General features: G+C 35.2%; 4 protein-coding genes across 5 annotated transcripts; 3 read left to right on the top strand and 1 right to left on the bottom strand.

The window, feature by feature from the left end:
* Positions 1 to 115: 115 nt before the first annotated feature.
* LOC106407176 (lipid phosphate phosphatase gamma) lies at positions 116 to 1,790 on the top strand. Its single transcript, XM_013847980.3, has 2 exons — positions 116 to 946; positions 1,590 to 1,790. The coding sequence occupies exon 1, from the start codon at positions 253 to 255 to the stop codon at positions 931 to 933; it is 681 nt and encodes a 226-aa protein (XP_013703434.1). The 5' UTR covers positions 116 to 252; the 3' UTR covers positions 934 to 946; positions 1,590 to 1,790.
* A 5,059-nt stretch (positions 1,791 to 6,849) lies between these two features.
* LOC106407536 (zinc finger protein JACKDAW-like) lies at positions 6,850 to 10,212 on the top strand. The gene is made up of 4 exons (XM_013848408.3): positions 6,850 to 7,401; positions 7,700 to 8,099; positions 8,893 to 9,158; positions 9,239 to 10,212. Exons 1-4 carry the CDS (start codon positions 7,215 to 7,217, stop codon positions 9,907 to 9,909), a joined length of 1,524 nt encoding a protein of 507 aa, XP_013703862.2. The 5' UTR covers positions 6,850 to 7,214; the 3' UTR covers positions 9,910 to 10,212.
* Positions 10,213 to 11,505: 1,293 nt separating this feature from the next.
* Positions 11,506 to 14,097, top strand: LOC106411304 (dnaJ protein P58IPK homolog). Its single transcript, XM_013852046.3, has 9 exons — positions 11,506 to 11,822; positions 12,116 to 12,281; positions 12,348 to 12,549; positions 12,646 to 12,806; positions 12,875 to 12,968; positions 13,045 to 13,257; positions 13,327 to 13,404; positions 13,489 to 13,707; positions 13,795 to 14,097. Exons 1-9 carry the CDS (start codon positions 11,693 to 11,695, stop codon positions 13,984 to 13,986), a joined length of 1,455 nt encoding a protein of 484 aa, XP_013707500.1. The 5' UTR covers positions 11,506 to 11,692; the 3' UTR covers positions 13,987 to 14,097.
* A 187-nt stretch (positions 14,098 to 14,284) lies between these two features.
* Positions 14,285 to 16,487, bottom strand: LOC106408821. Of its 2 annotated transcripts, none has more exons than XM_013849516.3 (5): positions 16,250 to 16,487; positions 15,651 to 16,115; positions 14,834 to 15,434; positions 14,659 to 14,744; positions 14,285 to 14,568 (listed from the first exon to the last, which is right to left on the bottom strand). In XM_013849516.3, exons 1-5 carry the CDS (start codon positions 16,334 to 16,336, stop codon positions 14,401 to 14,403), a joined length of 1,407 nt encoding a protein of 468 aa, XP_013704970.1. In that variant the 5' UTR covers positions 16,337 to 16,487; the 3' UTR covers positions 14,285 to 14,400. The 2 variants fall into 2 exon arrangements, with proteins under 2 accessions (XP_013704970.1, XP_022567732.1); XM_022712011.2 differs by having other exon boundaries at positions 14,967 to 15,434.
* Between the last annotated feature and the right edge of the window lie 1,835 nt (positions 16,488 to 18,322).

The following is an 18,322-nucleotide window of genomic DNA, read 5'->3' as shown; positions in this document are numbered from 1 at the left end:
AAAGGCGATCTCAAAAGCAAACTGACCAAACCTGCATTTGCTGATGTGGCAAACCCTATACATAACGTGTCGACTTCTAACTTGTCGCTTGCGTACACCGTAATGTAACGTGACGCACGTGACACGTGTCACGCATCCACATTTCCTCCGGAGCCTCACCGTCTGGCATTTTCTTTCTCATCCACGTTTCCGTCACTTTAAGGAAGGAGAAGACGAAGAAGCTCAAAGATTCCTCTGGATCTACCCACCCAAATGGACCTACCACAGCAGCTCAAAGCCGTAACTCTCACACACGTCCGCTACCGCCGCGGCGATCAGCTCGGCCACTTCCTCGCGTGGATCTCCCTCGTCCCGGTCTTCATCAGCCTCGGCGGATTCGTCTCCCACTTCCTCTTCCGCCGCGAGCTCCAAGGGATCTTCTTCGGCGTAGGCCTCGTGATCTCGCAGTTCATCAACGAGTTCATCAAGACCACAGTCGAGCAGGCCCGCCCCGAGACGTGCGCCCTGCTCGAGGCCTGCGACTCGCACGGGTGGCCGTCGAGCCACTCGCAGTTCATGTTCTTCTTCGCGACGTACTTCAGCTTGATGGGGTGCAAAGGGATCGGGTTCTGGTTCGGGTTGAGGAGCAGATGGATTCTGAATCTGTTGCACTGGTGTCTTGCTGTTGTTACTATGTATTCTAGGGTTTATTTGGGGTATCACACGGTGGTGCAGGTTTTCGCGGGGGCGGCGTTGGGGGCGGTTGTTGGGGGGAGTTGGTTCTGGGTGGTGAATAGTGTGTTGTATCGTTATTTTGAGGTGATTGAGGAGAGTGCGTTGGGGAGGATGCTGTGTGTTAAGGATACTTCTCATATTCCTGATGTGTTGAAGTTTGAGTATGATAATGCTAGGGCTGCTAGGAAGAACTTGGAGGGCACCACTAAGTCTGATTGATTTGATTTTTCTGGTAATTTCTGAAATTTCATCACTGTGTTCATCTTGTTTTGCTATAGGATGAATTAAACGAGTGGAAGTAGTTAGTCGAGTTGTGGATATGAATCTGTTAGCTTCGTTCGTTGGAAGTGTGGCACTTTTAGCAGTAGATAAACACATGATGTACAATGTGAATGTGAATGAAATGAAATGAATTTATCCAGAAGTTTTCAGAACCAGGCTTGTTTCTTTTGTCTTCTCATTTTACGGTTTTAGCGCAGTTTTAGATTTTGTACTAAGGAGTATCTGGTCCTTGTAGATGTGGATCCATCTGCTTGCTTGCCATACTTTTGACATGTGTATTCGTTCATTGAATGCTTGCTGCATGCTGATTATAAGATTTTGAGAAGTATATTCAAGCAGTTTGATTGATTCATTGAAACACTAATGGAAACATGAAAAAGAAAAACAATTTGTTCTCCCATCTCTGTTGTTCAATGATAGTAGAACTTAACCAGTTCAAGTCATTCTTCTTGTAGCTCATTTAGCTAATCTGATCATCCCTCGTAACATTATTATTATTTTTTGCATTGCTTAATGCCGCCAACAAATGAAGATCTGATTCAGTTTCTTGTAATCATTTCTTAAACGTGTCTTATTTGCTTCATGTATTGCAGGTCGGGAAAGCATTGTTTAGCCACTGTTTTAAGACTTTATGACATTGGTGAGATTAGCTGCTCGTATAAACATGAAACTCACAAGAAGAAGAGCCTTCTTCACACTTATTATTTATTGTGTCATCTTTACTTCCATTTTCTTTGATCTATATTGAAAGAGACATTGCTTCATAAACATAAAGAGAAAAAGTTAATGACTTATTGATCTCTCGTCTCGGGATTCAAGCACTCTTGTGTGTATTTCTTTAGTTACACATTATTTACAGTTTTCAAATCATTTCGGAGTTGTTTAATGAACAAACAGTAAGATACTATTCACTGCTGCATAGTCCTATTTTAAGTACAAAACCGCGCTGCTATACGTTATGGACTTGGGTTGCAAACCACTTTAGCCCAAATACTACAAAAGTGTTATCTCGCGGGTATGTGGATAGGCAAGAGTGTTAAATGTGTCAGGTTACAGCCTTACAGGGCCATGCAACCTAATCCAAAGAGAATGTATAGTGTTTCAAGGGTCGGTAGAATCATGTCGGTTCCTTGTGTTCTAGCTGAAACACAGCCCGCGACTTTTCTGTCTTTCAAAGTAAACTAAAATAACTTTTATTCCGAGTTTTTAACCAGAAACCAACTTTTGCAGATATGCTATATATCCATCATGTTGTTTGGAACGTCTAAATCATATTTTTATAATGACGTGACGTCTAACTTATTTGAATATTGACCGGAGGGAGTTTTATAACAACACCAGCATCCATATTCAAATACAATTGTTACACAAAGTAAGTAATTAACAAGACACAAGTGGAGTCATAATATGACGCTTATATAACAATGTTTATGCTAACTTTGTGTTGTAAAGATACAAATCCAACTCTTTGTAAACAACCTTATATAAGTAGATATAGAGATAAATCCGATTTATATTGGAATCAAAGTTTTAGTTCCAGAATTTACGGTTGAATCAAAAATAATTTATTTTGTATAATTGTATAGACGTATCAAGTACATATGATAAACCTAAATAATGAGATTTTAAAATCGTATATACAAACTTTGGATACCAAGAAGGGAATATTAAAGCATCCAATGGACCAAAAGAAGGCAAACACAAAAAGCCAAAATAGAGGTTGAGTTGCATTATTTATGGAATTTTCAATGTAATCTAATCTATAAAATATGTATAATTATTGTACACTTGTTCGTTTATGTTACATTTCGAGAATTAACTATCAGAAATTATATTTAATACTACCGTCGATCTTCTCATATATGCATGTCTGCGTTACCTTTTTCAAAGATTTTTTACCAGTAAAAAAAACAGACCTTAATATTCTTAATGATTTTGATGTAATTGTAGTAGTTAGTGGACTCGCGCGAAGTGTGGGGATGCCAGAGAATTTTAAACTTGCATTCACCTTTCAAAACTGTTTATATAAATATAAAATAAACATATAACTTCCAAATAATATATCTATTTATTAAAAAAACATTATCGATATTTAAATGAGTTGAAATAGAGATATATCAAACCATCACCTTCAATCCTTCAGATAACAACCTCTTACACATATTAAGCGTTGAATTTGAAAATTCTATAATTATTTTATCAAGCATCAAAATTGTAAACGTAAACCATGTTCAGTAGGCAATTTTAAAATGTAATACAATCAAAAATATATAAAAGATGTTTATACCAGCGTAAGCAAATACTAGAAAGCCATCACTATTTAAGACTTGGATCCAAATCTAAAAACTGGAAGTAACAGTTATAGTTATCACCATGATGCTCATGAACTGCTAGGAGTGTGATTGGTAACTTTTGGAGTAAATGAAAGTAACAAAAAAAGATGGAAATGAAAGAAAATAAAAAAGAGGAAAAATGAAACACAAGAACTACTTTCATAAAATGTAGCCCAACAATGAGTTTAACTTTACTTTTAATTGAATAGTAATTAGAGAAAATATAGGAAAATATAGATTTACCTGATTGGCAGTTTTACAGCTTAACTAGGAATCACATTTTCCACTAATGACGGTTGCGCTAGATATACCATTCAGTCAAAGTCTATATGACTGAAGATTAAAAGGAAAATATTATACTTCCTCATTTTCTTAATGATAGACTTTTAAAAAAAAAAAAATTGTTTCAGAAAGATGTATTTTTAGTGTTTTCTATGAAAATTTTTGTAAACTTCAAAAAAATTAATTGATTTTATTGAATTATTATTGGTTAAAAATTATTTAAAATTGAAAATTATAGAAAACGATACATTTATTATGACAATTTAATGTGTTTTAATATGTGTAAAAATACTAAAAATTTTATTGAACCTAAGGGAGCACTCGATAATAGAAAAAGAAGAAGAGAAATGTGCATGAAAATCATAGCTTCAGAAAGAGGGTCCCACAGACAGAGAGACAGGCGTCACGGACTGTCCTATCGTCTTCATCGGGAAATGCCAAAGATCCTCTCTCTAACACAGTACAAAACAACATGCAACATGCCATGTTTGGGCCAACTCTGTAATTATGCCTTAATCATTTCTTTCCAGTATCTCCTTAAAGGCATTCCCCTGTCTTCTCACTTCCTCGATATCGCAAACCTAAAGAAGAAGAAGTTAGGAAGATCTAACTTGTATGATAAGTTGATAGAAGAAAGCATTTAGTCCATTCAAGATCTATCAAATAGCTTTATTATGTCCACGCGCATGATCGTTATTTTGGAAATCCAAATTCGTAATATTTCAGACCTGTTTTACTCTTTTATGCTCAAATTGATAGCACAAAAGATAAATAATTCACCTGTGATTGAACCATGTTCTGCTTCCAACAAGACTTTTACATAGTTTTACTACGTGTAGTATAGTAATAGGCTTCAGATTCAAAAAAAAAAAATAGTACTAGACTATATATCATTTGATCGCTGTATTATTGGTGACAATAGATCTGGGATGGTCATCAGTAGATCTTTGTTTTCGTGTCAATATACTGATCGTTCGTACCACATGTTGACTTCTCTTGCGTGTACACTTAATTACATTTGAACATAAATCACTTTTAGAAAAAACGCTAAATCGTGTTTCAAAAAAAAAAAAAAGAAAAAACACTAAATCACATTTAGTTGAAAGCTAAGTCACTTTTCTTGGCATATGAGTTATGACAATGAATCATAGTTTACACTTCCAGTTTAAAAAAAAAAAATTAATATTTGTATAGATTATAGTTGAACGAATACAAATTACAAAAAGGCTTTTTGAGTTCCTAAAACTTTTTGGGAGTCAAAGATGGTGCTCCCTTAAAAAACCGGGAACTTTTTGTATCTACCTATATGCTTTGTTCTTGGGACACAGAACATTTTCCTCTGTGAAATACAATTTCTTGGATGTACAAAACTTTTACTACTTATAATAAAGTAGGAGTTGAAACTATGTTCAATTAAAATTATATATGGGTCCAAACCATAGCAAGTACATATTAACATAGTTTTCCATAAATTAATTAACAAAACTGCTGTGAGGAATTGGCAACTAAATCTATCAACGAAGTGTTAAGATTTTATTAACCTAATGAAATTGATATCGTTAAGAAACCATACTTGAAAGGCAACTCTGTGTTACCATGCAAAAAATATTATCATAAATAAGATAAAGATTCAGACTTAAAAAGAGTATTTTACATATTTAGGCGATCACATATAAAGGAGTTTATATATGTATGTGTTCGGGTATTTGTTTTCATTTATTTTTATATATACATTTTGTTTTCAATTCTTAATTGGTATATATTATAATATATATGAGGTGTGTTTATCACTTTTTAAAACATAATAATTTTGCCATATTTTTTGTATTGAATTGGTTGTTTCAAACTTTCACAAGTTAATAAAAAATTAAACTTTTAGCTTCGTAGATTTATATTATCGAGTATATTAAGGTTGTTCAAACATAATAATATTAGAGTATACTTGTTCTCCATCAAATAAATTGTTTCAAACTTTCACATGTGTTTATTTCTTCTTATATATTTTTTTTGTTTGTTGGATTAGTATTTCATTATTGAATAAATAAATAGAAATAGAATTTGGAAAATATTAAAATATTATCATCTCCAATAATTAAACATTTCACAAAATAAGAAAGTTAACAAAAACTAAACTTAAAGCTTCGTGTGTAAATTTTATAAAGAATTCAATTAAACATTTAATTTTTTTTGTAAATAAACTATATACAAAACACAAATCAATGTGAAATTAGTTTAGTTCTAAAAAGGTACTTGATTAGGTGTAGAAGTCTCGAGAAATATTTCTGCTCCTTGGAGTCTCTTTCAAACACGATAGTATATGATATATGAGTAAAAATTGATAACAGATTTTCCAGATCACGTTTTTTTGCTTGGAAATGATTGATAGTTATTTAGTTCCTATAATGTAGCATTATTGTGTTATAGACATATTATTTAGTTCCTATAATCTTGAAAGTGAGTTATTTAGACTTATAATAATGATAAGATTAGAGATTAAATGTAACATGACTTTCTAGTAATAGGTCCATTAGGTCCATTTTTTAAAAAATCACATTGAATTAAGGTTATGACTTCTGTTTTAATATATAAGATGCATATATGTGTTTGAAGATGGTAAAATGAACAATTCTATATATATAAGGATCAACAACAAATAACTAAACTTATCATAAATAACAAAAATACCAGAAACTAAAATCTTATAAGTTATGACTGATAGATAAATTTAATAAATATCAAATAAAAAGTGATAGATAAATGTAATAATTAATAATTCAATCATTTAAAATCATACAGATTAATTATTCAAATGTATTAATTTCTTTTAATAAAATGATTAAATTCCAAAATATCGACATAACATAACTAAAACATATATACATACACTTCTTTTATAACAATATCATAAATGTATCAATGTGGATCTCCCTTAAAAAAATTCCCCCAACTTTTAAACACCCCATAGATGTACAACAACACATGAAAGCCAGTTCAAAAAAAAAAGATTTACACATGCACGTGTGTCTATGTAACTGCGATCGGCTAGAAAGGGAGAGACTGGCATTTCCGAAGAAATTACTAGTATTATATACTATTTTTTTTTGAACTGAGTATTATATACTATTGTAAACAATTACTTTCCCTTTTGAAATAAATTATAGATCAACTAAACCAAAAGAAAAAAAGTAGGTCTCTATAAGAACATCTCCCAAATCTCTCCATTATTTAGAAAAAAAACTTTATTCATGCGTTAGTTCTGTTTTTTGTTTTTAAATAACAAATCATCTTTCAATATAATCTTTATATATACATATACTTTCGTGCCTTCTTCCTCATCTTCTTTGGTATTTTCTTGTCATTTGGCATAACCAAAGAGTCAAGCACATTCAAACATTCTCAAGCCCTAAATCCCAAAAGAAACTTATATGCTCTTGTTCTTGTTCTCCCTCTACAAACTAAACCCTAATTAACTATCTATTTTGTTTGTATACTGTTCTAAATCTCCTGACCACCTTCTTGTTTTCTTGCAAAGTTTTATAAAAACAAAAAAAAACAAAACCCAGTTCTTGTTCTCTAGCTCTGTTTTACATCAAGAACAAAAATATGCAGATGATTCCAGGAGATCCATTTTCTATTTCATCTTCCATGGGAGGGTTTGTCCATCAAGAACAGCATCTTCATCATCTTCAGCAGCATATCCAGGACATAAACCCTAATTCTAACCCTAACCCTAATGCTAAACCAAACTCTTCATCAGCTAAGAAGAAGAGAAATCAGCCTGGCACCCCAGGTACCACCTTAATCATCATCACAATATACTTATATATATATTTGTATATATGTTTTGCTGAAATACTTACCCATATATATATATATATGTTTTGCTAAAATACTTACCCATATATTTATGTATATGCATATGGATATTGTGTATATTCCATTCTTTGGTTATATCCGAATGGTCAACATACGTATATGTTTGTTTCTTTTATGGTCTCTATATAAGTAAGAGATCGTTGAATTCATTATAACAAAATATTCATTACAAGAAAATAGTACATCATATTTATACACATATATATGGACAGATCCAGATGCGGATGTCATCGCTCTATCGCCAACCACCCTCATGGCAACAAACAGATTCGTGTGCGAGATCTGCAACAAAGGATTTCAAAGGGACCAGAACCTACAACTCCATCGCCGTGGCCACAACCTTCCATGGAAGCTGAAGCAACGGTCCAACAAAGAGGTGATAAAGAAGAAAGTATACATATGTCCTATCAAGACTTGTGTTCACCATGATTCTTCTAGGGCCCTTGGAGACCTCACTGGAATCAAGAAACACTATAGCCGCAAGCACGGCGAAAAGAAGTTTAAGTGCGAAAAGTGTTCTAAGAAATATGCTGTTCAATCTGATTGGAAGGCGCACGCGAAAACTTGTGGCACTCGTGAGTATAAGTGCGACTGTGGCACGTTGTTCTCCAGGTACTACTACATTTGATCATTTATTTGGTATTGGCTTTTGGCTAGTCGATGTAGAAGTTAATTAAGTTTATACTCGAACTCGGTAGTCTTTTTATTGCAATATCGGACAACAAGGCATTGAAATAATGTAAGTATTAGAAACTAATAAATGATGTATATGTTTGATATCTAGCTATAGTGTATGTATGATTGTGTGTGTACATGTCTTGTGATTTGATACTGTTGAGAAGTTTGATAGAGTGCAGAGCATTAATTGAAGAGTTTCTGACTTTTGGGGAGCACTATTTTATTTTAGTCTAAGATTTTGACAAAAAAGCTGCATACTTTATGAATTATGAGTATGATATTCGATGACAAATTTTGATGGTATGAGCATCTATTTATTTTGTGTGTTTGTATGTGTACATGTCTATTTGGCTTCACTCTTTTCCTCTATTCACACGATCAACATGGCAAGGAACTATACATATATATATATATCGACAACACAAACACACATGTACAAATGTCTGATGAGTTTTAGTGTTTTACAGTATGCTTTTTATTTTAATAATCGAGTTTTGTGTTTGTTTCTGTCTTCATGTCTTGATTTTGCATAGGAGAAATAAATGCTTCATCCGGCAAGAATGTCTTTGTTTGTTTTACAAATGATCTCAAATTCAAGGCTATGTTTAGTAATCAATGCCATTGTCTGACTTCTTTTTTTTTTTACAACTGTTAAATTTATTATTATTATTATTATCACATCTTGTTAATTAATTTATCTAAAAACCTTTATCGTTTTCTATTATAGGAAAGATAGTTTCATTACGCATAGAGCGTTCTGCGATGCATTGACAGAAGAAGGTGCAAGGATGAGTTCACTTAGTAATAATTCAGCGATCTCTACAACAACGATGACGACGAATCTTAATTTTGGAAATGATTCACATGTTATGAATAATCCAAATCTTCCACATGGATTTGTCCACCGAGGGGTTCATCATCCCGACATTAATGCTGCTATCTCTCAGTTCGGTTTAGGGTTCGGAAATGACCTAACTGGAATGCATCCGCAAGGTACATCATATCTCATGTCAATCATATTCCTAATTTTCATATTAATTTTTTTGTTTGCTTAAATGTTAAATTTCATATAGGTTTATCCGAGATGGTACAAATGACCTCCTCTGGGAACCACCATCTCTTTCCGTTGTCTTCATCATCAGTCCTCCCTGTCTTCTCCGGCCACCACCACAACCAACAATTCCAAATTCCCACTAGTTCCACAAACCCTAATTTTACCTTATCATCATCCTCAACATCACAACAAACCTCAGCTTCACTACCATCACTACAACAACAACACCAAACTCCGAAAGACTCTTCTTTCTCCCCACTCTTCTCATCCTCCTGCGAAACCAAACAAAACAAGCCTCTCTCCCCAATGTCTGCCACTGCTCTCTTACAAAAAGCTGCACAAATGGGATCCACTAGAAGCAACTCCACCACGGCTCCATCCATCTTCGCCGGCCCAACAATGACGTCATCCTCATCCGCCGCCTCTCATCCTCCTCCTCGATCATCTTCTCCAGTGATGATCCAACAACAACTCAACAACAACTTCAACACCAATGTCCCAAGAGATACCCATAATAGTGTTGAAAATAACTATCGATTTCAATCAAACCGGTCAAGCACAAACCCGGTTCAGCAAATGGGTTTAACCCGGGATTTTCTTGGAGTGAGCAACGAGCACCACCCTCACCAAACTGGTCACCGTCCGTTTTTGCCTCAGGAACTTGCAAGATTTGCTCCATCGTCGGGTTGATCGATTGACTGATTTTATTAGATTTGATCACGAGAGAGATGGTGGGACAATTTTTGGGGTTTAGGACTGGAAGTTTCTTTGAGGAGACAAGTCTAAGAATCATACCCCCTTGTGAAGCGGTCGGAATGTAGGGACAAAGGTTGACAAGACATTGTCCTACATTATATGTTATGTACTTTTTAATATGTTCATGATGATCATCATATATCTATACCATGACATGCATGGGTTTGTATTTCGCAATATTGTCGTTTTGTAAATGTTATCTGTTTTCTTTATTACAATTATTGGGATATTCGAGTATTTGGTCCGTATATCTTCAGGCTTTCCAGGCTATTTACTACCAGATAATGATTTTCATTGTCAACTTGAATGTAGTGATGCATATGAAGAGAAACTGGTTACGTCGTTCATAGAATCATACGTTATATTGTGGTATGTTCTGATGTTCATGATGATCCACTCAAATCCAAAAAATTACGTCTAGAATTTTAATTCACAAACAAATTTGATATATCACAATTAATAACCTAAAAACATTCTCCTTGACCACAATGTCGCATCAAAGGTAAAATATAAGAAGTAAACTTATAGTTTTTAACGTCATAGTAATATCTCAGTTACGTAGGTTTACATAACTGTTTCTTTATAATCTGTAATCCGTGAAGCAATTTTAATTTTATATAGAACTACATAAACCTAAAAACGACATTATTGTTTAAATTTCCTTTCAATATAGGTAACTTGATGCAGACCCATGTTCTCGAGATGGGAGGTCTATGTTCCTTTGGATTCTGCAAAAACTAAATATATTTTTAACGATATCAGCTTTCAGTAGACATATAGGCCTTGTCTTTATTTTGACTTATCTCTAACTCATCCACAGGAGATAGAGAAAAAATGAAATATGTCGTTTTGTGGATCCATGCACTATTCCTTTTTCATTGTCAAACACAATATATAATTGTAAAAGTTAATTTCCCCACCAATAACTAAGCCTAAGTGCCACACTAACCATAAGCCAGAAATGCAAGGATTCATGAAAAGAAAGAGCACTCTACCAACATCGCTATATATGTAGGCCTTTAATTTCTATATGTTATTTTACTATTTAAATAGCTAGTTTTAAAGTTTAAAAGCATTTTAAGAATAATAACGTTTTGGAAAAGTAATGTTTATTTTCATCCAAATCAAGAGAGTTATGAAGAAAAAAAATGAAATAAAAATCCGATTTATTTCATGGAGATAGGATTTCGTACGTTTTTGCTAAACCTGAATTTCTCTTTTTTCTTGTTAAAATTTGTTACTGAACCGGTTATTAACACTGACATTATAGGCCCATAAAATACGACAAAAGCCCATATTGAGCTCGTCAGGTTCTATTTATGACCCTCAATTTTCTAAATCTCGTGTAGAATCTCATTAGGGGCCCAATAGCCTAGTAACCTTACGTGGCAGAGTTAGGCCAGCGTGTAAATACCTCATTCACACGTGTTAGCTTTTCATTAGCAGACGTATACGGTAGTAGGACCTACTTAAAACAGGCTACACGTGGAGCATATTTATTGGATAAACCAACGTGTTCTTACCAGTCGCACTGCAAAATCAAAATCTAAAGCTTAAAAATCGATCGAGGACGATAATCTGAAAACGCGAGTTCGTGCGAGCTTGAATCAGAGATTCTTCTTCTTCGTTCGCCTCTCTGATTCAGAACACTCCAAATCATTTGGGGGTGTAAGGTCGCGTATACACACACTTGTATGTTTATGAATTGAAATTGAGAATGGATCTGTTACGAATCGGGTCGGGTATGGATATCTTAGCGTGGAGAGGAATGGCGTACACTCTTCTTCTCCTCAACTTCGTCTTCGCTTGCCAGCTTCTTCTTCTCCATCCTCTCGTCTCCGCTTTAGGTAATTTTTTTCTGGATTCGTTTGATAAAATCGATGTTAGTTGATTTGGGAATGTTTAGGGTTTAGAATTTTGCATGAAATGGCGAATTGATTCTATATTTTCTGGAAAGTTTCTCCATCCTCTCGTCTCTTTGTGGCAATCTCCTTCGCTATGTGGAGGATATTGAGGGTTCCTTGTGATTGGATCGGATTCGAGATGAGGACTCTGTTTTGTATGTCACTGAATGCATTTCACTATGGTCGTTGAGTGTGTTCTTTTTTAAATTTTTTTTGCTTATGTAATTTTTGTACAGATGGTCAATCTGTAGATGCAGCTGAGTTATTTGAGAGGGCTTCACAAAGCATCAAGGTCAAGCGTTTTAGCGATGCCCTGGATGATCTCAATGCTGCTATTGAAGTAGACCCTGCACTTTCTGATGCTTATTTCAAACGTGCATCCGTCCTTCGTCATTTTTGCAGGTAAGGAAAGGTTGGCATTCGTTTTCATTTGAAAAGGCCCTGAATTTTACTGTTCAAGTGCTGTAGATACGAAGACTCTGAAAATAGCTACCATAAGTACCTAGAGCTACATCCAGGCGATTCCAATGCTGAGAAAGAGCTCTCTCAGCTTCATCAAGCTAAGAGTGCTTTGGAGACTGCTTCTTCTCTTTATGAATCGAAGGACATTGGGAAGGCTCTTGAGTTTGTTGATAAAGTTGTTCTTGTCTTCTCCCCAGCGTGCTCTAAGGTGATCGATCCTATTTCTAATATCTTTTTAATAACTCTTAAACTCTTTTGATCTTAAAGTTTCTCATCGTCAACATCGTTTTTTTTTCACTTACAGGCAAAGCTTCTCAAAGTCAAGCTCCTTATGGTGTCTAAAGACTACTCAGCTGCAATTTCAGAGACTGGTTATATCCTCAAGGAAGATGAAAACAACCTTGAAGCTCTTCTCCTTCGTGGCCGTGCCTATTACTATTTAGCAGATCATGATGTTGCTCAAAGGTTAACTTCAAACTTATTTCAATCAGAGAGAGTGTTTGGATCCAAAACTGATAAACTCTCTGTTTCAGGCATTACCAAAAAGGGCTTCGTCTTGATCCAGAACACAGCGAGCTGAAGAAAGCATACTTCGGACTCAAAAAACTTCTCAAGAAAACAAAAAGCGTGAGTCCTCCTTCAAACCTCTTTTGTCTTCCTATTAGAACACTGAGCTTTACCAGCCACTTGTTGTTTGTTGCAGGCAGAAGATAATGCAAGCAAAGGAAAGTTGAGAGTTTCGATAGAGGACTACAAAGCAGCTATAGCTATGGACCCTGAACACACTGCGCATAACGTTCATCTCTACCTTGGACTGTGCAAGGTCTCCGTGAGGCTTGGCCGTGGAAAAGAAGGCTTAGATAGCTGCAACGAAGCACTTAACATTGATTCAGAACTCACCGAAGCATTACATCAGGTTTCATAACAATTAAATAATATTCATTAAATCATCAGGTTATTGATCTGATTATTACCACTTCCTCAGAGGGGAGAAGCTAAACTGTTGCTTGAAGATTGGGAAGGAGCTGTGGAGGATTTGAAGCAAGCAGCTCAAAGCTCCCAGGTTTGGTTAAAGCTTTTACTTTTGTTATAACCTTAACTTTGGATCTTTTAGAACTCAGCAGCACACATGTTTAAATGTTATTAGGATATGGAGATACATGAAGCACTTGGTAGAGCAGAGAAAGCACTGAAGATGAGCAAACGAAAAGATTGGTATAAGATCCTTGGCATTTCCAAAACTGCATCCATCTCTGAAATCAAAAGAGCATACAAGAAGCTTGCTCTGAAATGGCATCCTGATAAAAACGTTGACAATAGAGAAGAAGCTGAGAACCAATTCAGGGAGATCGCTGCAGCTTATGAGGTTCCCAAATAACAAAAATCTCTTTCACATTCACTTACACATACAGAGAGAGAGGGTATAATATCTAACTTTTGTAAAATTGATCAGGTTCTTGGAGATGACGATAAACGGGCGAGATTTGACAGAGGAGAGGATCTTGAAGAGATGGGCGGAGGTGGCGGCCATCATGGAGGATTTGATCCATTTGGCGGCGGTGGAGGTGGTGGATACACCTTCCATTTCGAGGGCGGTTTTCCCGGTGGTGGAGGTGGTGGTGGTTTTGGCGGTTTTGGTTTCTAACTTAGGCATGAAGGCATCATCATGTAACCTAAAGACTCAGTTTTTTTCTTTCAAACTATACTCGAGTCAAAACACATGTTGCATTCTTTCATCAAGAAAGTTTTTGTTCAACTGCAATCTTAATGTTTATTTCATTTAGAATCAAAACAATAACACATGATAGCACAATCTTTAACACTGTCTCAACTTTAAACATACTCCTTTTTGAATATTTTTCCTTGTTATAAAATTTTAATCAAATTATTGATTTTACAAATAATTTTATTTATCTCAAATACTATTAATCAAATATGTATAATTGATAAAAACATAAATATATTTCAATCATTTTTTAATCTATGTGAAAAGTGTTAGAGTAGCAATCAGTATGAAACAAAGCGAGTAGTTTATAGTTTCAATCTCATGTAGGATCTCCTACTCTATTGTCTGAAACGGTGGTGTAGCCACATGAGTGCTTGTTGGCTGGTGGTGAGCATGGCTTCTCCTCCATTCGATAAACATGGTAATAACCGTTGTGCCGAACATGGTGAGTCCAAATCCAACCATAGTGGCTAAGACAATGCACGAAACCGGCTGCTTAACCTGCATACCAGTTGTTGAGAATTTGTGAGAACCAAAGCTTTTAACAATGTCACTTGAAAAAAAGAAAGAACTATCTAAGTGAGACATTACATAAATTCTTGAGTAGAAGACATGACTGAAAAGGACAACGAAACTGAACTGAATGGTTGCCAAGATCCACACATACTTCTCCTTCGCTGCATGCACCAAAATCACCTTTTCAGAGACTAATGAATTAACAATATTAATTCGAAAAAAGGTTTCAAGAACTCTTAAATATTATAACCCATTGTTGAGGATGTCGCTGATCCAAGAAAACCAATAATGCAAGCGAATGGTAAAGCTACTGGAATGGCACTCCATTTCATTTCCATGAACAAAAGCTGCACAAGGAAACAAAAGTACGCAAGCATGTTTACCATGACAAGAGTCGGCACACCTTGCCATCCGTTAATAATCTCTGAGATCTCTGTATGCTCTGCTTCTTTACTAGACCGGTCCTGAGGATACTCCTCCACACGGAGAAGTGTCATGGGGAGATTTTTCACCTCTTGTTTGCACAGATCACATGTTATGTTCCCTTTAATTGTGAACCATTTGATAGTGCACTCTTTGTGAGCAAGAGCTAGTTCTCCTTTGCACATGCATTCCATCTTGAAAGCTTCTGAATCTTTTCCTAACTCAACCATGCAGATTCTGCACACCGCTTCCTCTTCAGGAACATCTTCTCCGCCATCGTCATGTTCATGCATGTCCACACGAGATGGAGTATGAATCACACGAAGAAGGCATGATGGCTTCATATTGCCATCTTTGTGGATGAGCGTTGGGACAGAACGTGTACGGCGAATAGGCAGTGTGCGAATAGGCAGTGTCCGCTCTCTTTTCTAGCAAAAAGGGCAGTCAAAAACAATGTAAATTGATCAACTTTTTTTTTTGAAAAAATGTTAAATTTATTCACTAAAAAAAACTTTTTTTACATTGACTGTAACTTTTTTTTGAATGAATGTTAAATTTATTCACTAAAAAACCTTTTATTAATGACTGGAACTTGATCAACTTTGCTTATAGTATAACCAAGTTCTTTAAGAAAGGATACTGACCATGGATGTAAATTGATCATAAAATGCATAGCTCCCGTGCATGGACTCTGGATTTGAGTGAGCTAAAGGGGTAGCAGGTAAAGACTCTGTCTTCTTGGATTTTCTAGGAGTTAAGAGATTAGTGAGAGACCATGTTCTTGGAACATTAGACTTCTCTCTGCCGTCAAACACCAATGCCACACCTTCCTCAATATCTGCATTGTTGTTCCGGTTCTTGAAGTTGAAGGCATTCTTTAGATTAGCCGAGGAAGGACTCATGGAACCAACGCGTCTCCCTATTCTAGGACTTGCCATGGGAGAGAACGTGAGCCTTTTCGAGACAGGACTAGGAGTAGGAGTAAAGGAACCATCTGCCGTCAGGAAATCGTCTTCTTGTGCTCTAAACTGTATATCAAACACAAGGTCTCGCCATCTTTCGTGTTGGCTTGGTGATATCTCTTCAGTAATCTCAGTAGAAACTCCATTCTACAAAACACACAAAAACGAAGAAGATGATTATTCACTTGGATTCCCTCACAAAAGGTCGATCAAGGAGAAACCATTATAAGTCTTTCAAAAAAGATCTCAAGGGCTCAGCTAAAAACAGAGAAAAACTCTACCATTACAGCAGGAGAAACATCTTGGCAGGAACCATCATCATGTTCTTCTACTCGGCGACGAGTTGTATCTTGATCACCATCCATCATCCTAGTTCAAAAGTAACTAAACCCAGAAACAACAGTTTAAAGGATGAATCTGTCGGACCCTTTCGAGTTAAAATGATGACAAATCTTCAATCATGTATGGTCTTGACATCCGTTGATTCAGTGAATGCCCCCACCGTTTCTCTTTAATAAGAGTAGATTTGGGTTTGGATTTTTGTTCATATTAAGTTATATACTATTACTTTTTTTTTGGGGGTCACAATATACTACTCCCTCTGTTCCTAAAAGTAAGATTTTCTAGAGTATGCACGCTTATTAAAAATTTAATAAATGTTTATAATGTAAATTACTTTTTACTTTATTATACACTTTCCAATAACTTTCCACCAATGAAATTTAATCAATTCAAATATTCTCAATTAATGTTCCTCAAAAGTATAAAAAAGTACCTTAACAATATAGAAAATCTATCTTTGTGGAACAAGAAAAAAATCTAAAACATCTTACTTTCGGGAACGGAGGTAGTACTTTTTAAACATAGATTCTTAGTACTTTTTGTCAACGTGTCGTACGTGGTGTATGTATCTTTATTTACAGCCATGTATTTATCATTTTTCCTAGTAAGTAGGTGGTCGTAACTCGTAACATGTCAAAGTTAGTTTTCAATATTGGTGTTTAAGCGGCCTGAGAATATGATGAATGTAACCTTTGCCTTTGTCTTATCTTCTTCGCTGTTTTATGTCTACTAAAAAATAAGAAGCAATGCACTTTAAGAGAGGACACATATATATTGAAGAAGGATTGTATAAAATAAAAGTAAGAGTATGATCACAAAGTTGCATAATATTACATTACATGTCATAAAGTTTGGATATTATTAAATGTCCTACAACTTATAACTGGTCCCATTCACCAATAGCAACTGCTTCATCACACTTGGCTTAATCTCACCTTGCTCCGCCACGATACGACTCTGTTCTGGGCGAAGAATGGGCCGAATAATACGACCTCGAGCCTGTGGATACAGACTGATTAGTTACATTCTGTGAATGTGATCTTGGTTGATCAGTAGTTGTTTCCGTCGCCTGAGGAACATTGCTTCCCCATCCTCTAGTGCAGCAGCAGAAGATATTCCCCATGACTGAGTGATGTAAGACTCAAAAAGTGGTGTCTTTCTGCGATGAAAGCAAACTTCGGCTTTTATATTGATTGTGTTATGTGGTTGGTGGAAAACATTTGTGTAAAGTTTGACTTTGGCGGGACTATGTATCAGTCAAAGTCAAAATTTGCTTTTTTCTTTGATTTTCTAATTTTGTAATGTTTGATTATAGAAAGTATCCCACCAATTATACAACAAAATATTTGCTTAAAAATTTTAGATAACGATAAGGTCTTAAATCCTGGATTATGATTATATAAAAGATCGTTGATAATTTTCAATGCAAAAGGGTTTGAACTAGAATACAACCAAGATTCATGAATGAGGAACAAAACATGTAAAGTGGTAAAAAAACAAAGATACAAATAGGCATAGGCGATTTTATCCCAAACCAAAGTTCCGACCTTAATTCGAACCGAAAAACTGAGACTCCATTCAAACCATTATACAAAAATATCTGAATAGGATTTAAGAGCTTAGTACTTTCATGTTCGGGTACAATCTAAACTAAACCAAAAATCTGAACTATGATTCAAAAATATCTGAATTAGTTAAATTTATTAATTTCTTATACATTTAGGTAATTTAGATATTTAAGAGTTTTTGGAACCTCAAACCAGACTGCATCAACATACTTCTATATATCTCTGAGAACCAGAAGAGTGTTTGTTTAACACTTTTAGGAAGATTATGTAACTCAATCTCGCCTTTGCCTTTTATCTTCTTCTCAGTATGTCTGTTTTTTTAGGAAGACTAGACACCCTTGTAACTCAATCTTCGTCAAAGTGTCTGCCTTTGTTGCTGCGAGCTAGAACTCTTCGCTTTGTTTCGCAAAAAAAAAAAGACGTGATCCTGTGTTCTCCCCCCAA

Source organism: Brassica napus, chromosome C9 (assembly GCF_020379485.1).
Source record: "Brassica napus cultivar Da-Ae chromosome C9, Da-Ae, whole genome shotgun sequence".
NCBI lineage: Eukaryota > Viridiplantae > Streptophyta > Magnoliopsida > Brassicales > Brassicaceae > Brassica > Brassica napus.
Note: the sequence above shows the minus strand (reverse complement) of the source record. Positions and strands in the feature narration are given on the sequence as shown.

Excerpts from the sequence above, each read along its gene's own strand:
- LOC106407176 (XM_013847980.3), top strand. The coding sequence starts at position 253 with ATGGACCTACCACAGCAGCTCAAAGCCGTAACTCTCACACACGTCCGC.
- LOC106407536 (XM_013848408.3), top strand. The coding sequence starts at position 7,215 with ATGCAGATGATTCCAGGAGATCCATTTTCTATTTCATCTTCCATGGGA. Across the intron at positions 8,100-8,892 it reads TGTGGCACGTTGTTCTCCAG|GAAAGATAGTTTCATTACGC; the intron begins GTACTACTACAT and ends TTTCTATTATAG. Across the intron at positions 9,159-9,238 it reads AACTGGAATGCATCCGCAAG|GTTTATCCGAGATGGTACAA; the intron begins GTACATCATATC and ends AATTTCATATAG.
- LOC106411304 (XM_013852046.3), top strand. The coding sequence starts at position 11,693 with ATGGATCTGTTACGAATCGGGTCGGGTATGGATATCTTAGCGTGGAGA. Across the intron at positions 11,823-12,115 it reads TCCTCTCGTCTCCGCTTTAG|ATGGTCAATCTGTAGATGCA; the intron begins GTAATTTTTTTC and ends ATTTTTGTACAG. Across the intron at positions 12,282-12,347 it reads GTCCTTCGTCATTTTTGCAG|ATACGAAGACTCTGAAAATA; the intron begins GTAAGGAAAGGT and ends CAAGTGCTGTAG.
- LOC106408821 (XM_013849516.3), bottom strand. The coding sequence starts at position 16,336 with ATGATGGATGGTGATCAAGATACAACTCGTCGCCGAGTAGAAGAACAT. Across the intron at positions 16,116-16,249 it reads ATGTTTCTCCTGCTGTAATG|AATGGAGTTTCTACTGAGAT; the intron begins GTAGAGTTTTTC and ends TGTGTTTTGTAG. Across the intron at positions 15,435-15,650 it reads ATGATCAATTTACATCCATG|AAAAGAGAGCGGACACTGCC; the intron begins GTCAGTATCCTT and ends CCTTTTTGCTAG.